At 36.4% G+C, this 24,693-nt stretch overlaps 1 protein-coding gene across 3 annotated transcripts in view; it reads right to left on the bottom strand.

Annotated features, from left to right (window-relative positions):
• Positions 1-24,693, bottom strand: part of LOC100707149 (carbonic anhydrase-related protein 10) — a 1,009,504-nt gene that overhangs the window by 37,165 nt on the left and 947,646 nt on the right. For all 3 annotated transcript variants that reach the window (XR_265714.4, XM_005447896.4, XM_013273682.3), the window contains exon 4: positions 15,111-15,296. Coding sequence is in view for 2 of the 3 variants with exons in the window: in XM_005447896.4 (XP_005447953.1) it covers positions 15,111-15,296 (186 nt within the window). In the remaining variant the exon portion in view is untranslated. The remainder of the gene's footprint in view (positions 1-15,110; positions 15,297-24,693) is intronic.

The raw sequence follows: 24,693 nt of genomic DNA, 5'->3' as shown, positions 1-24,693 counted from the left end.
CTGGAACTGTAATGCAAAATTAGCACAAAAAAGCAGTGCAAATGTAATATAAATCGCTCTGCTGTGTGGGAGGGAGCCGTGCATGGTTTTCAAAGGATATCTTATGATCCCAACTTGATGATCTGTGTGAAATGAGGAAGGGGTTGACTTAGGTGGGCCAAGGAGGGAATTCTTGAGACTACTGATGGACACCATTGCAGGGTCACCCATGTTTGAGGGGAAATAAAACTGCAAGAACTTGGCTCTTGAGAGTACTGGTAATTACCTATTTTTCTAAGATTAATAGTGTGAACTGTTTAACTGATACGGATCTTTACAGGCAACATTGACAGTTTTGCTTTTCCTTTAATTCTGTTGCAGTAAGCTTGGTACATGGTGGTCCTAACCACCTAACTTTCTGTCACCAACAGCATTTTCTCTTCATCAAATCCAACCCTGGAAAACGTAGCTGACCTGGAACTCTTCAAAAAAGTCAAAAAGGTCAGTATATTTATTTTATAAATCTTATATTGCATTAGAATACAAACTAGTATTCCATTTGAGCAGGACTGTGTTAACTTGTCAAGGTTTTAATATTCCCAAATTCATCTGCCTCAGTCAGGTTGATGTTTTAAGACTCATTACGGTGATTGTTCTTCAGGATTCATACAGGTAGATACCAACTATTTAACAGCACTTTAGAAGTTTATTTAGACTATTGAGTGTGAACATATAGTCTTTGTCTCACATTACTCCGTGCATGTGTCTTTGACATGGTTGTCTTTGCATCTGTTTATTCTTCTGCTGTCTCAGTTTCTGCTGTCATTTTAAGGAAAATGCTTTCAGTATGTTGTTAGTTTTGATCAGATATGTTTTCTTATATTTCTTTTTTTTTTCTTTTTAAGCAAAATATTTGATTCAATGCAAAATGTGTAAAAGTGAAGAAACACATCTATTCCCTGATTTCAATCATTTTCTAATAGATTCACTTGTTGAATAATGTTCTTTGCGGTCTCATTAATGTTGATGTCATTATCTGGAATTATGACATTATTGTTTGACTGAAGTTCTGGTAATGGCCCTTCATCAATGCCATAATAGTTATCGACATGAAAAATGTAATTTATAAACGACTGGATTCCCACATTGTTTGTGACACCTGTATGCCACAGATGAAGAGGTGCCTGTCCTCCTTGTGTAGAGATGCCATGGTTGTTCCACTGATTGACACTGATTCTGCTCTTTACTCTTGCTTTTTCAATCTTTGGCGAATAAACATAATACAGACAAAAAAGATGTAGCTCATTCAGTGAATCCAACATATCCCCTTCTTCCATGAAGTTAAAAAAATTTATAAAGTGTCAGATACAATTCTGTGGAGTTCTGCCCACAGTCTTTCAATTCTTTGGTTATGTACTGAAACACCTGTAATAACACTGCCTACTCCTCTTCTCTGTAACATAAAACAAGCATCCTGTATATTTTCCATACTGTAATCACACCTGACCCTTAAGCCAAACCAAAGTTTTGTATTCCTTTCAAAAATAATGAGAAGACACATGAGGCTCTGTTATTGGATAAGCAATTTAAGTATATGATGGTTCGGCTGAAGCTATCAACACAGCTAGGGCTGCTCAATTAATCGAATTTTAATCTCGATTACGATCTGGGTTTTCAACGATCATTAAAAATGACTGAGCCGATTATTAGCACCTCCCTCGTGCTTTACTCTCGCGCTGCTCCGTGTGGCAAATCGAGCGCACCTCTCTGCGTTTCGAACACGCGTCACAACAATTAAGAGGACCCGAGGGAAGCTCGGAAAGCTCGGAAAGCTAAGCAGAAGTTATTTGGAGAGGAGAGGACAATGGCTGCTGAAGAAAGAATGCTGTTGGTTGAAAAGAGAGATAAAACGACTTCAGTGGTGTGGAAACCAATGTTCCCTCTAAGCTGCGCACTGCTGGCACGGTCTCTGCGCACAAAAAAAATCTAACCTGAATTGAAATTAAAATTAAAACTTTAACAATTCTGTTTTGCAGTGTTCGTCAGTAAGTGACTGGCTGCTCCTGTATGGGATTAGAACGATGCCACCTTATCCTATAGTCCAGCCAATAATACGATTCACATTCATATATACGCAGCCAATCAACGTTGTTGACAGGGTATGACAGCACCGGTGTTTTAGCTAGCAAAGCGGCGTGGCTGATGTGCAGTGAAGCCACATTAATGACAATGTGTACAACCATTGGAGATGTGAGCAGGACAGACGGAACAATTGACGGAAAAAGTGTGGACTTTATAACAGTTTTTTAATTGTGTTGATAGGCCACGTAAAACCAGAGTTATGATAAAAATATATGCAATGTTTGGTTTTCTTCCTGAATACTATCCTTGTTTATATTTACTGCCGGAAGAAACGAAAGCACTCTCCACCTGTGAGCAAAAACAAAAACAAAAACCCCCCACCCTTTCCTATTGGTCGAAAAAAGTACCGTGTCGACCAATCAAAAAATGATATGGCAACGTGGCATCTAGTTGTTAAGAAACGGGGGGAAGTTTTAGGAGTGACGGCGGTGTTCTGAGATGTGAGAGATTTGAGACGTTTAGCGCAAATCTTGTGTAGTTAGTGTGTAGTTAGTGTGTAGTGTAGTCAATAGTTTTGTTGTGTGTGTCAGAACAATGAGGCGGCTGCTGAATGTTACAGGTGTTACAGCAGTGATACATCTCCTGTTGTCAGGCCTGCAGGTATCAGGCTGTTGTTCTCCTTTATCTCATAGTGGACAGAAATTATTTTTTGGAGTGGCACAAATAATTTGTGTGGCATCAGATTTGATGCAGAACAGCTGATTGTTCTGTAAATAGTTTGAAATGTTTATTTAAAAAAACATTTCAAACTACATTAAAAACATTAAAAAAAATAAATAGCTGCAAAAAACTTTGTTGTTTGCCAAACTGAGTTACTTTTTTGAAGTAGTAACTATATAATTAATTGCCCAACATTGGTCATTATATACTGTATTTTGCAGACAGAAAGTTACAGACTCTCCCAGACCACAGACTCATATTCATAATACAAGTCAGAGCTTTATGAAAAAAAAAAAAAGAAAGAAAGTTGTGTTTTCAAAATTGGAGTTCAAGTTATTTTTACTTCCAATAGTGTTAACATACTACACAGGTCATGAACAGGATTTTTTTTAAAATTTTCATTGTAAGTGGGCTAAAGCAGTTAATTCTAACATAAATGTAAATGCTGTAATTTGATTATTTTAATAAACCATGTAACTTGGATGGATTAGATGCTGGCGTGACCACAGTGCACACGTCTGATGTCGCTCACAGTGGTCCAAGGGGACCGCTCAGGGAGTTTGTGTGTTCGCTCAGACACATGAAATATTTGAGGGAACATTGGTGGAAACATTATGGGTTCGCGGAGTCAGACGTGGATCAAATATTGTGCAGTATTTTGAAGTTCACTAAACATAGATGTTTACATTTTTCATTTATTTTTTATATTGCAAACATTTGCACTGTAATCAGTATTTGCACACTATTTTAGATTATTTTTTGACAATCTTTAAAGCCATTATTCAATACATTGTTATTGTTAAATAAATATCGTCAAATAATCGAGATCTCAATTTCAGTGAAAATAATCATGATTATCATTTTTGCCATAATCGAGCAGCCCTAAACACAGCCAAGGATAACTGGACAAGAACTGGTATATATTCCTGACATTTCACAGCTGAAACTGTCGTGATCCTCAAATATTCACTTGCAACAACTGCAACAATATGATGTACCCATGTGCATGTACCCAGCTTGGCTTTGTTTTGGCTCGGTCCTGGAAGTGGTGGTGCCATAAGCCATCCTTAGCATTAGAGAGTAGGCCAAAGATTTCTATTCAAAATTCCAATTAAATATCGCATGTTAGCATTTTCAGCTTAGACAAGAAAAACCAGACCTAAAACTCTGTTAACTGATTAACAGATTTCAATGATCTGATTCAAATCTGTTAATAATTTCATTTACATTTCTGAGTAATTATTTTCTGCTTAAGAAACTCTCTGGTGGATTCACTAACACCACTTTTGAACAGTTATCTTAAGAGAGGTTATTTAAATGGGCCACATCATTGTGATCAACAAGATCATAAACCAAGCACAGGCAAAAGAACATTGGGCCTATAAGATGCTAATTCTGAAATTCAGTTAAATACTACAGAGTCTGTGAATACAACGTGGGTAAATATTTTTAACATAGTGCCCATGTGACCTTGCTTCAGTATTACACGGGCCAAACGGAGAAGAGGAATTTTTCTTTGTGATGGATCACCTGCATATTATGTCTCCACAGCGGACTGAAAGCACTCAAAGCAGCGGCTGCCTGGAAGGAGGAAAATAAATCTAAAACTTACAGCACACTTTAGAAAAGGGTTGGTGAAAATGATGTTGTTGTACCTAATGGGCTAAAACAGTCACCACAATGATTCACACTCTGACGGGATTTCACTCTATGTATAATATGTAGGATGATCATAATCTAGTGTTCTGGTAAAGTTTAAAGAAACGGAATATTGACGATTGGCATAAAAATGCAAAAACAAAGAAAGACTCAAAAGTGCTTGTTCATAGTTGGACAGCCAGCGCTCACTGGTTGATGATGATCCAACCAATTTGGATCACTTTAAAACTCACACAAAAAAGTACCTCCTCTTTCATTTCTAATGTTTTATATATCAGGGGATGATAACAATTATCTGGTCTTTTGTAGGTTATATAAATAAGAAGAAACAAGAGAACAGCATGGCATGTTACATTGAGAAAAGTTACTGGCTTAACATTAACTAATGCTCCTCAGTGTTACCTGTTACATCTCAAAAATGAATGATTTTTGTCTGCTTTGACTGAAATGACATGCAGCACATTTATGTGTAGACAAAAGTGAAACACTGAAGTTCAGGTGCATACACAATCTTATTACCAAGCAAGTAACTATTATTACTGTGCTGTTGGTATTTTAAAATGGTTTACAACAGTTACACCAAAGGTGAGTGTTTTTTTCTCTTAAACTCTTAAACATAGTATGATTCAGACTGGATTGATGCCATTTAAAATATAGAGTACAAATTTTGCTTGCGTCATTGTTAAGAGACTCACAGTGTTTTTTTTTCTCCATATTTTCTCGGAAAGGCTTGAATTTAAAGCAGCTCAAGAAAATATGAATAAAGTTGGCCTTCAGATCAAGAACTGTAATTACCGTACTCAGTTATATTAGTGAGGTCCATTTTCATTCAGCCTTCAATGTCTTTCATTGTTTGGTTACTTCAGTAACCTTCAGTAGACTATCACTGTTTACATGGTGCTCACTAAAATGTTTTTTAATTGTCTAGTACACATTTAGCACTCGGTATGCTTTGGTAATACAGTGTACTGAGGAGCTCCTGTATATAAATGAGATGTACACAAGAGGAGAAAGAATCAGCATACCGGGAATTATTAATTGTGTGTGTGTGTGTGTGTGTGTGTGTGTGTGTGTGAGAGAGTGTATTTGGGTGATGTGTGTTGTGCGTTGGCTGGCTGGTATTCCAGTACCTAGGGGTTAATTTATGCATGGAGCTCTGCTCTCCTGAAGCAGCTACTCAATTTAATCTGAAAATGAAACACCTTGGTCTTTTAACAGGTGCTAAAATATTATGTGTCCACCAGGCTAGCTTCTGTTTTTACACAGAGAATGCTCAGCCATACTATCATTATTTTCTACCTTTATTCTTATTTTTATATGTTTATATGTATTTACATGTTTATTTATCTCTATCTTTATCTATAAATAGCCATGAAAGACATGTAAGTACAGTTCAGTTCTACACTGCAGGATATAATTTTAAAAATCATCTGCTTTTTTTGTTTTGAGTTGGGGTTTTTTTTTTGCTGTTTTTTAAAACAGCAAAAAACTTCAACTTCAAGTCATTATTTTCTATGTGATGTTATCAGTTTCTTTTTTTTTAGTGGGAGAATTACTGTAATTAGACTGAGTAATGAGCTGCCACCTAACACTGTCTATGAAGTTTCATGTAACAATAAGAAAGACTTTCTGTTCTTTATTATGTTATTTATTATGTTATTTAGTATGTTCTGCCATTCTTTTATATTTATTTAATACATTTTATTCAGGATTTTTTTCTGCCATGGACGTTGGTATGCAGTAAAGTAAATGTGAGCTAAACCCACACAAACACCCTCACACACACAGACATAAATAAAAACTTAGGCAAACCACACAGTTACATACAACTTTTTCGCAAAGTGGAAGAGAAAGACCAAAGAAAAAGCCATGCTGAGTTTGACAATATAAAGGGGTGATTTAAAGATGAAAGCTTGAGTTTTAATGCACCCACATACACACAAACACGTGCCATTCCTGCCACAGGAAGCAATTTCAGAAGGAGGTTCTGCTTTAAAAAGTTTGAATATTCCACTCTTTGCTCACATTTCAAGGATGTGCACAGCCTCAGCAAAATCTGCACATCAGGCAAGGGAGCTGGCAAGCGAGAATTTTTCTTCATTTTCAATTATGAAGAATCTTATTGGACCTTGAAATCACAACTCTAGCTCTGAGAAGGGCTATGGTGGGGGGTGGTGAAGGATGAGTAAAATGTTGCCATTTTAACCAGAAACAATTGTTTGAGTGAGTAGAATATGACAAAATGGAATAGGATGAAAAACGGGAACATCTGTTGGCTATCTCCTGGCCTTGGTTTCCCTGTTAGTTGCCAGCTTGCATGCAGTACAACTGTCAATATATGCAAGAGGTGGGGCCAGGCATTAAGCTAAAAAACAAACAAAAAAAAAAAACTTAACTGTATTCATGCTTTTCATAGGTCCTGTTCAGAAACTGAAAGACTGCTTTACATCCCCCCAAGTCTCGACCTCAACATTATTGAAGCACTATGGGATCAACTTAACAGGGAAAGCTCTGTTCTGTTCTCTGTCTAGATGACATAGTAAAGGCAGCCAACATCTAAAGAAGAGATTCAGAATGTCCTTCAAGAACCCTGAAGAACTATTTCCGAAGGCTACTTAAGGAAAAACTCCCCGAGAGAGCTCGGGCTATCTTGAAGAATTAAGGTGCACATAACAAAAACTCTGTTTTTACTTTATATACTAGCCTCCCATTTATTTTGCACATTGTGTTAATTAATGGCTGCACACATTTTGCATTGTCCTAGCAAAACCTAAAGAAATTTGTCTTTTGGTAAGTGTTTAATTTTTTGTGCTTGACTGAAACATAGCAACAACTAAATGACTTTTCACAGTGTGTGACTCCACTCCTCACAGATTTATTTAAATCTGGTAGCCTCAAGCATCTGGCAGAGTGGGAGGTCTTGTGATCTACCACGGCAGGTCTCACCTATTTATGTGCCATTCAAGAACTAATTTGAATCCATTGCCCTATAACCTAATGGACATATCCCTATAGTCACTGCTGTGTATAGCCCACCTAACTCCAGTGCTGATTTTATCAGCCATTTTGTTCATTTTCCCCATATTACTGGGAGACTTTAATATTGCATATGGACAATATCAATAATCATCTCTCACTAGGGACATTACTTCTTGCTTGGATATGTTTGGACTGCTGCAGCATGATGATTTCCCTACACACTGCAAAGTAAATATCCTGGACCTAATCGGTTGTCCTGTCATCACTCGTCTTAACTCTATAGCAATTGATCTGCTCCATCTTTGGCCGCATGTTAATATCTTTTGATGTTAATTTCACCCTATCCAAAGCAAATATCCAACGTGTCATTTCATTTCACAAGATCAAAGGCATTAATTTAAATGCTGTTTTGAGTGGTATTGACAGCCTCCCCAGCATAAATCTTCCATCCACCCCTGAAGAACTAGTTGCTCATTATAATGATGGCCTCTGTGGAATTTTAGATGCCCTGGCTACTTTAAAAAACACTCACTTTTTTCACCCACTCTGGACCATGGTTTGCTTTTGAATTATGTCAGCTGAAAGCTAAAGCCCTTCGTCTGGAACATCTCTATGAAAGATCTGGACATCCACAAGAAAATGTACAGTAACCGTAGTCATCTTTAAAAAGGACGCTATACCTTCAGCAAAATCTTCTTAATATGCAGGTTTAGTCAGTTTAGGTCAAGGGAACACAAGGGCCCTCCATAGTCAACAATTTGTATTCTGCCACTTATTGTAATACTTAAATGTCATTTTTGAACACTAAAGTTTACAAAATTTACAAGCAACTAACCACTTTTTCACTTCCCTCAGCCTATGACTAAACCTTGCACAAAAGTAATTTCCACTGAAATATCTCTAGCATGAACTCTTGCCTGCGTGTTAAATTGTCAGTGCTCAAACTGTCTGTCTATATTGTATGTCTACATTGTTTGTATGGTTATTTTATTATATAGTTTCATATTATGTGCTATAGCATATGTGGACTTTTACGGAGCTGCTTTTTAATCTTGTTATACTGTGTATAATGACAGGCTTTCAACTTCAACTTCAACTACTTCTTTGGTGCACTTTCAAGTCTGAAACTTTCCTCTGTTTCTGAAGTTTCTGACCTTAATCTGAAATCCAAGCCATCCACTTGTTAATTGGACCTTCTATTGGACTTTCTACTCTCTTGGTTGGAGCCTACTGACCCTCTCTGAACACCATAATACCTGCTATTATTCCTTCTTCCCTCACCTCTGGTATTGTTCCCTGATCTCCCAAATCAGCAGATAACACCTATACTTAAAAAAAACCTGGCGCAGATCGCCATAATTTCATCAATCGTCGTTGTATATCCAACCCAGCCTTTATATCTTAAATCTTTGAGAAAGTACCTGCATCTCAGGTCCCACTCACTTGTCTGGCTGTAACCTTTATGAACAATTCCAGTCTGGTTTTTGCTCCCTTCATATTACACAAACAGCTATGGTAGAAATCACAAATGCCCTTTTCATGGCAGCTGACTCTGGCTTATAAACCATTCTAATCATCCTTGATCTGTCTACTGCCTTTGACACCATATCCTAGACCATTCTTCTTGAGACTCTGGCTTCTATTGAAATCACAGATACAGCCTTAGATTGGTTTGAATCTTATCTCTATGGCAGCACTCAGTTTATTCAATTATGAAATTTAAAATTCCGTTCATTTCCAGTTACTACTAGAGCCCTTCAGGAATCTGTCGTGGACCCTCTTTTATTTATCATCTATATACCTCCTCTTGGTCATATTTAATACCCGTTTCATTGTAAGATATATGCCCTGTTTAATGCACATATCAGGAAACAGTATTTTTACATGAAGCATTTAAAAAGTTTGTTATGAGGCTGTAGGAAAGCAGTAGTAGTGGTACTAGCCGAAAATAAACTGATATTAGTCAATTGAAGCATTATGTTAGTTGCTAGGTGTTTCCATCCGGCATGTGTTGACTTTCAGTCAAATAAAATTTAAAAATGTAAAAAATCATCTATGTAGAAAGCTAAAAAGAACTCATTTAAATTATTTTGAATTTGCAACCTATTATGTGTAACTGTCAATGTCTGTATTAGAGTTAGCGTGGCCACACAATGTCCACAATATTTTGATACTGCAAATACTAAATAGGGGGGGGGAAAGGGCAAAAATACCTGCAGCCACCAGTACTACCCCTCAGGGTCCTAGTACATATACCTATGGTATGAATTTGAAAATCATAGGTGACTTCCTTCTTATAGTATTCACAAGATATTAAGAAATCTTGATCTTTGACCTTGAACTTGAGGTTAAGGTCACTGAGATTTGTCAGTATGATCCGTAAACATAAACTAAGATTTAAGAATGTGTGTAGGGATTACCTTCTAGGAAATTAACAAAGTCAGTATGAAGAGAGTTCTACCCAAATACTATAAAAACATTTAAAGTATCCCAGCACAATAAATATTACTTCTAGGTTAGAGTCCTGTAAACCAATAATAATGTTGTACAATTTGTCCAGAGCTGATCTGTCAGCTTGTGAGGGGATGTAAAAAGCCAAGATTTGTATATCACCTTCCATTCTCTGAAGGAGGAAAAATGATTTCATTAATTATAATAAATCTCCCTGTCAGGACTGCAGTTATTTTTGCTGCCTCACAAATTGGTTATTTGTATAATGGCCATGACAGAATGCAGCAATGTGAGTGGCTCATGAACAATGTTGAACAATCAAAACTAATTCTTTCACTCATCAAAAATTTTAAATTGAATAGCACAAAAAGCACACTTTTTCATGCATGAAAAAAAGCATGCAGAAGTCAAATTAAATGCTTCACCGCCATGCCTATGACAGGGCTGTGCCTCTTGAAAGGACTCTGCGAATCACTACAGTCATGCAAGAGGTAATTTCACATTTGGAGATTTGGAAGGGAGGTTTTTTGAAATCCACTGTGTAAACTAAACAAATGACTTTTGTAGATGTTCAATTTTTCTTTTAAACAATATATGTTTCCATAGGATCATTATATTTCACGTGCTGCATCTATAAATTCCTTATAATGGTGCATTTTGATTGTTTTGAAATTCCTCAAATACAGTTTTAAAATGAATCCATTTTACTTCACTTACTTTTTCCAGTGTTTGCAAGAAAGAACTCCCAAATCAAAGTATCCACTCACCATTCCAAATCACTTAATTGTTCCAATCACTTTCATGGCCACAGGTGAATAACATCAAGCACAGCTCTTTTAAAATATTATACAGTCTTGGTTGAGCCTATCATACAGTATCTCATCAACCCTGATTCAGTAGAAACAAGTAGAAAAACCTACTGAATGTCACGCTACTTCTTTATGTTTTTAAGTTAATTTTTTAAATATAAAAAGCTGTGTTTCTTAACATTGTTTCACAAAGTAGGAAACACTTCTAAAGCATTTTAGAGGTCCCCCCTCGAACTTATTATTGTTCTATTATATACTGCCACAATGTATTTCTGGTGGTATTTATTACCCACGTAGCAGGTCTGGCCCGGATCTGGTATCAAGCCGGCACTACTGGCTGACTTCTGGCATAGTAAGACGTATGTCATCAGGATATGGGCCAGGCCTGGCATAGATGGCACTGTTTATGCGATGGCATTCCATATCTGGCCCAATTGTGGTTTGGTTTATGTGGCCGAGGCTCATAGAAAACAGGTCAGGCCCGGATCCGGCATCAAACTGGCACTTCTGACTGACTGGTGTCACGTCAGGGTCAACCAGATGTGGGCCAGGTCTGGCAATGATGGCACTAGTTATGTTCCTATTTTCCTATTTTAGTTAGAAGAACCAAATGCCGTCTTACAATACTATACTGCTATGCCAACGTTTCAAATGCAGGTTTGACAGGTTTGTGACTGTACACTGTATCCAAAACCTAGTGAGGGTTTACTCATGTTTCCCACTGGGTGGCTGTAGCTCAGGAGGTAGCGCAGGTCACCTACTGATCGGAAGGTTAATGGTTCGATCCCTGGCTCCTTCAGTCTGCGTGTTGAGAGTGTGAATATGAATGTAGTTAGGAAACACTCAGTTTACAGAAAGTGTGTGAATGTAACATGTTGTATAGAGCATTTTGAGTAATCTGGGATAGGGAAAAGCGCCATGAGAATCAGTCCATTCACTGTCTGAGAGTTTCTTCATGTTACTTTTGCACTATTATGTTCCAGCACATGTTGTTATTACATGGCTTGATTAAGGTACACATTAGGCTGACACCTGGGGCCAGAGCTGAAACTGTTCTGGGCCAGCACAGGGCCACCAGTGTGTCTGCTGCTGGTCCATGTGTGTGCTACATCTGGCAAACCAGATCTGGGCCACCAAAGGACCATCTTTCTTTGCAGTATGTGGGCCATGTGTAAGCACATTGTGTGCGCCAGATCCGATCCATACCAATTTTGCTACGTGGGTACAGTTTAAACCTATGTAGATTCAGATATACACCTTTCTAAAAAAAATACTAGAAATATTATTCTTTTTCTTTTTCTTTTTCTTTTTAGCAGTCCAAAAATAGGGTTAAACAAAATTATTTTATGATTTTGCTTGAAAAAAATAGCTCCATTTTGTATGGATTTCAGCTTATTTTGTCTGAAGAATTTCAAAATTTATTTGATGATCTGAAACATGTAAGTGTGACAAATATGCAAAAAACCTCAAACCTTAGAAAGAGTAAAAACACTTTTTTTTTTACATCACTGCTACCATCGTAACTATGGTTGTGTTTTTGGGGAAGCACTGATGGAAGTTGGTTGTTTCCAGGGGTGGGAAGTAATGAAGTACAAATACTTTGTTACTGTACTTAAGTACAATTTCCATGTAAATGTACTTTACTTGAGTAGTTCTTACTCTGACTACTTTTACTACCTTTATTTTTAAACAAATATCTGTACTTTCTAATTCTTACATTTTCAAAACATGCTCATTAATTTTCCTTTAATGCAACTGGGTTGAGTTATTATTTTGTCATTCCGAGCCTCCAAACATCTAACCAATTTGAGCCTAAACAGAAACACATGAAAGGCAATCCTGTTTGTGTATTATCACCATGGGATACCACATAAAAGGAGACGATGTGTGCCAAAGTCAAGTGCCAAAGTGGGACGGTGTTTTTTTTGTTTGTTTGTTTTGTTCTGTTTTTGCCACAGTGCCAGAATGACTGCAGGTCTCCATAAGTTGCGGTACTTCAGCATTTAGCTAGCACTACTGAAGAGGAGTGAACATAAAGTGACTGACTTTTTTAAGTGTCAGGTGATTTCGAATCCAGCATTTCCATCAAAAAACATCAGCAAACACACAAACTGTTTGTGTGTGGTTTGTCTCACAGTGTGTTGCTAGCTAAAGGTCCAGCTACTGCATTTCACAGGGAGAAAAAAGAAAGAGAGCTAACTTCACTTACAGATGGAGAAAGATAAGAAAGACAGGACAGGAGAGGAAGAAGAGAGCTTAGATTTAAAGGTAAAGATTGCTCAATGGTATTTGATAAACTGGAAATGTAAAGCTTACATACTGTATAAGGCCTCATGTTTTTAATCAGATATTAGGTAATCAGATAAACATGTAACATTGTGTTTTTCATATTGTGAAACATGCTGCAAATCAAACTGAGGCATTCCCCAACTCTCTGTGAATGGTACTCATGGCCATTGATCAGTGTTCTTTGATCAGTGGGTTTTGGTCAGTGGTTGTTGATCAATGGTCATGGGAATTTGCATAATTATGATTAAGGAACTGACCTCACAGCCCATTGTTCCTTCAGTGGGCTGGTTTCAGTCATTATGCAAATGTACTGTTTATAAGGTTTGGGGAAACCTGCAGTCAGCTGAGACTGAAGAAGTCACTTGGATGAGTGACGAAACGTTTCTCCCACAAAACGCTACGTCCAGATGAACAGATTCAACTTTTGGAAACTGAGGCAGAGTAACTACACATGATGTTTTATCAGCTATGATAAACCATCATGTAACGTTAATTACTTGTCACCTCACAGGAAATTGATCAAAAACTGTCTGATATGTCTCTAATCAGAGAGATTTGTGTGTAATTACAACTGACAGCAAAAGCACTTCCAATGTCACCTCAGTATGTTTGGAAAATCTTTTTTGACAAACTCATTATGGCTCAGCTCTTTCTGCTGCTGAAAGCAAGGGAGTACAGCATGTCTTTCTTCTCTAATGACCAGTATGCCTTAATGCTGGCCAGAAATAAATGCCTTAATCATTCTTTTCTGCTTGCTCCAATTACTATTGCTATATGAGTCTGTTCTGTACTACCGACCTGTACAAACACGTAAACTTAAACGTACAATTAGTATTTTTTTTGAGGTTATTTAATTTTTTAAAAAGATATTGTACTCATAAATATACATAATTAGATTGTAATTACGTTTCCAAAAAAATGGATGCATTCTCATAAACTTATAATTAATACATTAAAAATACATAAGAGCGGGCACTGGTTTGTGGAAATGGCCATGTTACCCCAACATATTTGAATATAGTGGTCAGTTGTATGTTTTATCGTCAGAGAAGCGGTCCCTTTCCCTAAAGAAGTAAAAATAAATAAATAAATAAAATGTATTATTATTAAAATGCAAAGGAAAGCGAACGCCACCAGAACCTTAATGAAATATCATCCTCTTCATCCTCACCTGAAGCTTTATACCCTGAACTATGCATAAACATGGATCATTATTTCTGATATTGTCACAGTTACTTAGGTGATTGGCCATGGGATCCTCCTGTCTCAGGACCGCTGGCTACCCGCTAAACAACAAGTGTGCTAAAAATCCCATTTTAACAATATTACATCAACGTCAAGGACAGTTCCACTAATGTACCAGGAATACTAGATCTTAGTTAACTGGTTAGATTTGTTGACATAATTCACTTTCCCTGTTCCATATGTTTCACCAGAAAAAAACATCATTTATTGCAAGCACTCCCTGCCTGCCATAACAGGATGTGACAAGATTAAAGACCTTAGAGAAAAAAAGGTTGTTTTCTTAATTTCATGAAAATACATGTGTGTGTCAATGTTATCTTCAGATAGCAATGCAAATTATGCTCATTAAATATATTTTGAATAAAGCTAAAATTAAAAAACAAAAACCTACCTTCTCGCTTGACACATACCTGCATGTTTCTGTGACATAAAGCACAAGTTGACATTTTCCCCTGATACTACTCAGTGATGTTCATGTCAACATGAAACACATGTCTGATCATTTAGTGCACTTGGAGCTGATCAGTATTTTAAAATTGAGCTGCAGTGCCTACCATTGATTTCAGTGACTTTACTGATTTGCAGGATTTAAAGCAATAGATGTTGTTGCGATAAAGAATGTATCAAGATGATGTCATTCTTTTATTCATCAGACTGCTTTAAGAAATGTGTATTATTTCAGGAATGATGAATTAATGAATCAATGTTTGAATATCTTCTCCTTCAGCAGTAGTGTGACTAGCACTGGCAAGGCCAACTTTTTATCTTTGACAACCAACTACTAGTTTTGATATAACGCTAGTCAGTGAAATAGATTTTCATTTTCATTTGGTGATTTATTTAGTTAAAATTTGCTAAACTAGCTATTTCACATAATAGTTTCACATCTCCACACACCTCTCCAGAGAAGGCCTGTCCGTTAAGTAGGTGCTCGGAGCCCAGGCCATCCTCACTGCCAAAGTGTAACCGGATCTCTTCCAGACGGTGGCTATACGTCATTGGCCCTCCAGAGATGTTAACCAGGTGCTCCTTGTCCAGTCGAAGAGAGACGTGACGGCCTGTGTTGTACATCGTTCCTCCCACCTGAAAAAAAAAACAGATGGCGCACAGGTGATTACATACTAATATGAGGTGCAGTTGTGAGAGGGACAAACATTACCACAAAGTTAATTATCAGTTTCACCAGTTATAAATAGATCATTTTTACCATACTGCCCTATAAACCCAGGCAGTTTTTGGAGAAAACTTAAACCTGGAGCTCCAAGTACCGGAACCATAAGATAGGTTAAATGCTTGTTATACAGAAACAATTTTGAGGGAACACTGTTACAAAAAAAGGACTAACTCAATATGATTAGGTGGAAAGTGTGTAATACAATATGTTCATATACCCAAAGATTATGTGGGTGCAGGTTATATAAAAAAATGAACTGGCAGGAAGTGCTAAAGCAATACAAAAAAGTTTGACCAAATCTTACACCAGATTCTTTAAAAAATTCAATATCTTTTGTGTTGTTGTTATTTTTTTATCTGTAGGTTTAAAACACTTTTTACTGAATGGTTTTGGAGAATTGTGAAGGAAATGTTGCCTTTTTTGTAACTTTTTTGTAACAGTTGTCCTTTTTTAAGCCATATGGGCTTGTCTTTTATTAATATGGAGATGCGGGTGTCTTGCATTTTTTAAATGTAAGTATTTACTGATGACATGCGGTCAACAGAACTAATGCAGAAACAGTCCCAAGGGCTTTATTTTAATTTGGCAGAACTCTGACCCAGTAAAAGAAAGGAAGGTTGAAATAATCAGGGTAGAATCACAATTCATAATACATGGGAAATATGGTATGTATTAGTAGCTTTGCTTATTTATAATATTATTCACAATCATCAGTGTTTCAGTGTAAAGCATTGGTATTCATGCCGTGACTCTGCACGGACTCCCATCTACTCTTTCTCTGCATCTGCTTCTCTTCTGCTCCTTCATTCCTTTTAGTGCTAGGGCTTTCAAAATGATCCGCCTCGAACCCCCACCCCCACACACACTATTATAAAAATCCCACCAAAAGGGAGTCTGCCTTCACATTGTAAATATTTTATAGATGCTCTGAAAAGTCAATAATTTGAAAGGAGAAACAGATAGGAAAAGAGAGTGATGCAAAGAGGAGATAAGTACTGTTAGGAGAGAGGTGTGTTGAATTTAGTGCCAAAAGAGGAAGAGTAACGAGGTAAAGTGAGGCTTTGTTGGCTCCCTGGCAAGGCAGTGGAGGTGAGGTGAGAACCCTGAAAAGGACAGAAAAATCTTATCTCCCTCAAGGTCTAAAATCAGAGATTAAGAAGGTCCTTCCTTTGAGTCAGTGGCCAGCTGTCTTAGGAAATGGTCTGTACTGAAGTAAGGTAGTTTGGTATGTAATGGGGGCAAGACATTTATATCTTTGATTCTTTACATATTTACAGTCAATCTCCAAATACATTGAAGCTTGAATAATATTCCAACTGTTTAGAAAAAAGAAACCGAGAAAAAATGTAATCATTTAATAATTCATTATATCCTTAAAAAAACGCTAACTGGAACCAAATAAAACCAATTCATTTAGATCCTGAGACTAATCTTATGGAGAAAAAAGTGACTCCAACTTCGGTTTGGCTCACCTAGATGCTAATTTATACTCTTGTGTTTCAAAATCTGTTGAATGAATACAGCATTAATTCTTTAACGTGAAGTTATTTTTCTGGCTGCTTGGAACTTGGGAAAAATAGATGTCCAAGTCCAAAATTACCTGACTTTCACCCCACATGACATGCAAGCAGGTCTAGCATGGTAGCTGGACAAACTGGCAAAATGCAGTGGTCTGCATATTTGACAATGGTGACATTATTGCTTTAGTCATTGCAAAATGCTAACTCTATGTCTGTATGTGTTGGGGGCCTTGGGTAAGTGTTAATGACTGGAGCCTGGCTCTGAGATACAGGTAGTGATGTGTGGTTGGAATGAGAGGTGAGGAGTAGAATTATATTTGTATTTTACAGTAAAAGAGAAACATGCAGCGTACGACCATGCAGCGTACGACCATGCAGCGTTTAAAGCTTGGAAGTACTGACATTACATTAAGATTTATCCTGTAAAACCGGACAAAAACATTAGCGTCTGCTGTACACTCTGCGTGGGAAGAAAACTTCTTTCTACAGCAAAAAAGTAAACTTCAAATCTGACCAAGCACCTAGCACGCTGCTATGGGAATGTGAAATTCATAGAGAAACCCCTGGATCCTCCCACTGACATGGCCGCTGCGGCCCCGGGCAAACCTCCACCCGCCCCACTCCTGCTAAACAGTTGTTTTTTTACTTCAAGCAAGAAACATCATCTGTTTCTGTATTTTATTCCCTAGAAGCAGGGCATAAATCATTATTTTAACTGTTTAGCTCCATTCACTCCTGTTCATTGACGATTACCTTACTGGGGGCCCCCTGCTGTTCAGCTGGATGAATTACATCAATTTTTAAATTTTTCTGCTCTGTTTTAATTGCATGTATTTGAAAGAGTGAGTGTAAACACAAAAAATAATTTTATTTTATATGCTGGAATATGCAGAAAATAGGTTTAAATGTTAAACACATTTCATTCAGTCAATGTTGCATTTAATTTAATTTTTGCTTGATGTAATGTGCATAAAATTAAAGATTAAATCTAATAAAACAAATTTTTAAAAGCGACTTTTTCATTTGATTCAATTTTATATGATGGATTATGCAGAAAAAATAGAATTGGGCTGAAAGGTCTATTGCTTTATTATGTATTCAGGTTGTGTACCATGTAACAAAATAACTAATTACTTTTGAAAATAAGTCATCAGCAAAGGATTACTTTCGTGGAGAAGCAATTAGTAATTAGTAAATAATTACTATTTTCAAGTAACTTGACCAACACTGGTTATAGGTGAGGTCTGTGGCCTAATTATGCCAATAATTTCATTAGAGGTGATTTAAATAAAAAAACAAAATAAAACCACAATAAAAAATTGTTGGAGCACCAAAATATATTCTGGAAAGATAATAAAGACATTAAAAAGTCTTATGCAACAGGGTAGACAGAGATCACATTTAGCTACATTTACCCAGCTGATGGGAACCATGCTTGAAGAATAAATCAATATACAGTCAAGTAAAACTTGCTTACTTCATCTTGTCATGTTCCTGCTGCAACAATTACTAGACAAAGTCAATGTAGTGGAAAGGTTGCAAACGAAACAAAGACATTATATTCCAATCTGCTTTCTCATTATTCTTTTGAATTTCGACACTTTTGCAAGTGGTGAAGTGGAGTTCATATTTTCTGTGCACTGAATGTATTTATCAAATACATTTTGTACTTCATTCATAAAAACACAGTCAGAGAAACAGATGACCGTGTATTGCTATACTGAGCCCAGATGAACACCACTATATGACAGTCAGAAAAAAAAACAGGAGCTGAACTCATCACATGTCTCAGCATTATAGTATTATACTGATTATATGGTCTCTGGCTTTATGCTAATGGCTTCTGAAAAACCCAAGGAAATGCTCTGCTGCACACATGCCCTGTTATTTGTTGTGAATATTGCCATGTAAATTGTATTGTTAAAATTCAACAATCGCAAGCCCCAAACTGAGACCTGTCCATCTTCTAAGCAGTTCCGGGGAGTTTAGCTGTCACCATAAACTAAGATCACTTCATTTTTTAAATGAATACTTTATTGGCTATGTTCATTAAATTCAGAAATAAATTAATAGAATGGATTATATGGACTGAATACACAGTGCTGCAAAAAGGTATTTTTCCTTTTTGAGTTCTTAATCCTTTACATATTTGTCACATGTTCATGTTTTAAATCATCAAACTAATTTTTAAAATTAGACAAAGATAACCCAGGCAAATACAAATACAATACAGTGTTTAATTATATACAAACCAACCAGACCTGCGAAAAATTCTCTCATTTCTTGGAGACAGTATAGATCCTGTGTGTTGCTAAGTAAGTTAAAGAAAAGTAAAGTTAAAGAAATAAAGTTTAACAAAGTTAAAGAAAAGCTTCAGAAAGGAATGTGACTATCACGGTACTGGGTCTGTGACCCAGTGCTTTGTGTTTATTGGTTAATTTATATTCTTGGATTACTGTCATTCATGGTTTTCTGCTCGTGTTTATTTTCAGTTCCTATGATTTAAGTTTCTGTTACTTTTCCTTCCCCGTGTTTCTCGTCTAGTCACTCTTGTCTCCATGTTCTCTCTGTCTCCCCAGTCCGTCGTGTCTCTGTCTCAGTGTCTACTCTGCGTCTTTGTGATTATCTTGTGCTTCCTGTTTTACTTTGATAGACCTTGTCTTATGTCTGTGTATTCAGCTTTGCCTCCTCCCTGTCTCATGATGCCTGATTAGCCCCAGCTGTGTTTCCCTCCTGTTTCTCGTTCCAGCGTTGTCTCTCTGTGTATTTTAGCCCTGTCTTCTGTTTATTGCTGGTTCGTCTTCATGTTCTCCTGCATTTCTCCTGTGTATCACCCGTTGAGTTCTTCATGTTTTCAGTCTCGTGTCTCTCGCCGTTGGTCTGCGTGTTCTGTGTTTCCCAGTTACGGGTTTAGGTTTCTAGTCTCAGGCTTTAGTTCCTTTATGTTATTTTTTTGTAGCTGCTTCCAGTTTAGGTTTTTGTGTTAGTTTAGTTGCTGCCATGCTCAGCTTTCATTTGTATTTTGTTTGGCCACTGTCAATAAAGCTCACTTTATAAAGTCAGTGCCTCCACTGGGGTCCTTCTCTAACACATGTCTGCAGCTGTGACAGTGACATTCTCAAATCAGCATCTGAGTCTAAAACCAGATTTAAATTTTTGTTTGCGAGTCACATACTAAAGATAGCTGATGACAGGCTAGACTTCCAGTCCAATTTTTAAACATAGTATAGACTGGCATACCCAAAAAAAACACCAGAGAAATGCATCAAAAGTTTTTGTCTTTGTTTCCCCTCTTATTTAAAAAGTAGAGACAAGGTGTTACATAAATAAATTAAAAAATAATTAAATAAATACATTTTTCAGCTTCTTCGATGTGTGTTATGTTAAGTAGCAAGACATTTTCAGCTGCACTGCTGACCTATCACTGCTGTACATACAACAAAATGTAACTTATCTATATTGTTGGGGAGAAGCTCATTTGTAGCACCCGTGCATACTTAAGTTTTTAAATCTTCAAAGATAAATCAGACTACAATGCAGTAGAGATAAAAGTGTTACATATCTGTATTATACATGCCGTGATTTTTAATTAGGCAGTTAGGTCTAAGTTTTTGAGCTTTCAGTTACAAAGATGATGAAAATTGTAGGTTATTTATGTCTTTTATGTGTAAAACTGGTGCTTTAAGCAAATAAAACACCTCAAAAGAGAGTTGGACCACCACTTTAATTTTTTTACCTGCAAGTGAACAAGTTATAGGGTACACCCTAGATTAAAAAATACTTGCAAATACTGCAATGAGGGATTACTCTGCAACACAGAATGTTGGCTAAATAGATCATATTTGCATATTTGCATTAGTACCTGAAAAGTCTCTTTAAACTTACCTGTAACCTTACACCTCTAAACCAGAAACCCCAGAATCAAGCATACACTATTGTTGTGTTAGGTGATGTTCTAAACATACATACACATTTTAAAAACAGTGGATCATTCGAAATGGCTTTTACTTGGACTCATCAATACAAATTTATCAAAAACCCATGAAACAGGGGAAGCAGCCAACTTAACTTGATTTACACAGAAACAAAGCAAACAACACCAATGCTGAGCCCAACAGCTGATACAACACTTCACACACATTGTTACAACACAGCCCCAAATAAATAGATGCACAGCAGTGAGAAGTAATCATTGTTATTTGAGTGACTTACTGTTTAAAAATAGAATTGCCACAGTTGTTTGATACTAAACTTTTTTATGGAAGTATTTTTTTTTTATTTGAAGAACTTTATTCTCTACATCATTTTTTATTATGAGCATATAATAATCAAATGGAATTCTGTTTTATTGTCAGTTTTATTCTCTGCTTTATTGTCTACGTGATATCACAGCAATCTTCTGAACAAAAGTAAGGAACTATGGCAGTACATTACAAAGTAAAAATATTGCTTTAATTTTATCTGATCAACCTGTAGTTGAAAACTGCAGTTTTTCAAGGCTGTTCATTAAATTAAAATGGTGAACACTGTACTAAGATCTCATCTGGTAGATAAATGTTGCCATTATTTTCAACAGCCAACATCATGAGGTTATGAACACCAAAGTCCTATTGTGATGATTTTGTACATCTAAATGGACTTTTTTAGATACTTTTGTTACTGAGCAAGCAAGCTGATCTAATTTCTATCAATGCTAAAATCCATGTATTTAAGATTATGTAATTACATTAAAGAAGCCATGAAAACATAAATACAGTTGTTGCTAACTTTGATAACCAACCTCAGTTTAGCATATAATAAAAATTGCATATGCCCACTTTGACCGTATGTGTTCCTCTAGTTTTAAAACTTACCTTAATATTTTAGCAGCTATTTATTAGCTTTTACTTTAGCTTTTGAAGCCAGAAGTGACCATATTTGGATAAGAGAGCAGCTTACTAAGTTGCAAGTTAACTAGAGGCTCCCAAATACATCAATCTTTTTAGTGTAGTGCAGTTTTATAGCTGTATCACACAGACCTGCTGGTTAGTATTAAGCAAAAAACTTATTCATAAAAACTGGAATACAGAAAGACTGGTAGTAACATAACATAACATAACACAACAAACTGCAAACTACTATTTTCTATTTTCAAGAGTTTTCTTAATTTTTGTATTATTCTTCCACTTCCTTTAGATATAATTTTTAGTCTGGCCACACTCCCTCTAGAATCATCTGCTTTATAATTCTTTGTGAATATGTATTTTTAGTTGTTTTGAAATGAAAAGGATAAGAGAGAAGCATAACTGCAAAATTACTTTCTGACTGACAAAACATTTCCTTGATTATATCGCTTTTTCGTAGATTTAGAAGCAGACTGTCTGCAGTGTAGTTTAGGCGTATTTAGGCTTTCTGGGTTCATTATTGTAAAGCCTCGCTGTTATATGCCTTATATGTCTTCTCTCACCCTTGTAACACACCTTATTTTATCAAGCCGCCTAATTGCGTTTTTAATTTGTTGCAAAAAGCTTCCAGAAGTGATGAAGCCAAAAAGGACAACTCCACTGTGCACTTGTCCTTCCTTAATAGATAGTGATGATCATAACGTGCCATCACATTAGCGGTAATAGCTTGGTGAACATAAACAAGTCATAAAGGATTAAGTTGACTGTCTAGGGCTGCCATGGCAGACAGCCACTGTAATAGAAGACAGCAGTAGCATGCTGGTAGTGAGAAACACACGGAACATCATAATTATCTGAGCACACAAATCAATAGAGTAAATTACCTCTTGCTAGAAATCATCTTCACTGGCTACTGTAGATGTTTAGCTTTACAAACTGCTGCATTTACCCGGAACATTTCCAACACCAAAGCCATTATTATCAAATATAAGACAAAATATTTGGTTGAAAGGAAAAAGTTTCCTGACCCAAATGCTGTGCATTCCATGAAATATGTAAGAGTAGTTAACATTTATTAACCATGGGTAATAAAACATGTTATTTAGTTCACCAGTGATCGAATTTGATGCAATGGAGATTTTTAAAATAGAAAAAAGGAAATAATAGAGAAAAGAAGACCAGCTATGATGAATTAAATACTAGTGGGACTGTGTGGGCTGCAGCTCAGTGGAGTTATGGACTCCAATTTCAGCAAAGCAGTTCCAGTAATGCTACATGATGAGAAAGACTCAACACAGATCTGAGGCATTAGGAAAACGATTTTCAGAGAATGTGTTGTGCTCACTAAAGAAAAACAGCATCAGTGGTTTGCTCAAATCAATCCTGTTGCCAGACTAAAAGGCAGATATTGGGTGATTCTGCAAAACCCATTATGTTCACTGACAGTGTTTTTACTGTTCAATGCCACAAGTTGTTTTGTTTTTTTTGTATGTGTCAAGGCAACCATGGTATACAGACACTGTTTATGTTTTTACCATACTTTGCAAAGTATGTTTTTGAAAAACAGACAAAATTTTGTCTGTTTTAAGAGGTCGCACTCAAAAGCAAGGACGTATAGAGGCGATAACAGTAACTACTTTTAGATTTTCCTTACTTCAGTTATAAAGGCACTCTGACTGATTAGATTCAAATGTTTTTGTATGAAGCAGTACAAGCTACACTGTTGAAAACAACTTGTACTATCCCATTACCCCAAAGTTGTTTTAGATTATTCAAACCCAGAGGTTTGTCAATTAAAATAATTATTTTGATGTGAGCGGGAAATATTTTACCTAAATCACATCATTATTAACTGTATCAACATCTTTATATTTGCTACAGAAAGGTTTAGTTGGATTGAATTTGATTTGGATTGGGAAAACAGATTGGGAAAACAGTATGTTTTTGTGAATAAGTTCTGATGACATGTTTAGTCTCTCATTTTGTCCAATTTTGCAAGGGCAATGATGAACTAAAAACTTGCTTGATCAAAATAATTTACATTTATGATGAAGCTTTAGCAAACAGTAGGTGCATCAATTAAAGATTCAGTTCAGTTACTATTTTTACTATTTTTTTCTGTTTTTCTTAATGTTACTGTACTGGAGCAACTGTAACCCACAAATTTTCCCTAGGGATTAATAAAGTATTCTGATTCTGATTTATACATGCTGAGTTACTATTCATCTGCTTACTAGGGCTTCCACATCTTCTTTTGTCCTCTTCTTACTCAGTTTCCTCAAATTTTTAAGACATATCTTGGCATAATATATGGTGAGATGTTTCTTTGCTAAGTTGTAGACAGAGCATGACTGTGGTCAGTAGATAGTAAGACTTGAAAAACATGACATTTTAGTCTTGAGCCATCTGTCATTTCTTTATATTATGCTTTCAAGAAGACAGACTTTGTTAGATCTTCTTTTCAAATGATCTTTCTGAAGGTTTTTCACAGTTTTTCTTTGGACATCACCAATTTTCAGTCCAGTCATTGTACCTGATCTTTGTTTTGCTAAGCCACTCAAAACTAACATATGAATTATTCAAAAAATAAAACAAAACAGAATTCACAATTCATCAAATAAACCACTAATTAAACCAGTCTTATTCTTCCTTCGGGTGTTCCCTTTAGGACTTGCTACTGCCTCGCTTTCAACCAACCCCTAGCATCCACCATCCCTCTGCTCATCCTGTTTCACTACATCCATGAACATTCTCTGTGGTCTTCTTCTTTTCCTCCAGCCTGGCAGCTCCATATTCAGAATCCTTTGTCCAGTGTATCCACTATGCCTTCTCTGTATGTGTAATGTCTTCAAATTATTTTTCTGATACTCTCGACCTTAGCTGTCCTTTGATATACTTCTAAG

The sequence above is a fragment of the Oreochromis niloticus genome, linkage group LG8, assembly GCF_001858045.2.
Source record: "Oreochromis niloticus isolate F11D_XX linkage group LG8, O_niloticus_UMD_NMBU, whole genome shotgun sequence".
Lineage (NCBI taxonomy): Eukaryota > Metazoa > Chordata > Actinopteri > Cichliformes > Cichlidae > Oreochromis > Oreochromis niloticus.
The sequence above is the reverse complement of the archived record's forward strand: the minus strand, read 5'-3'. Positions and strand labels throughout refer to the sequence as shown.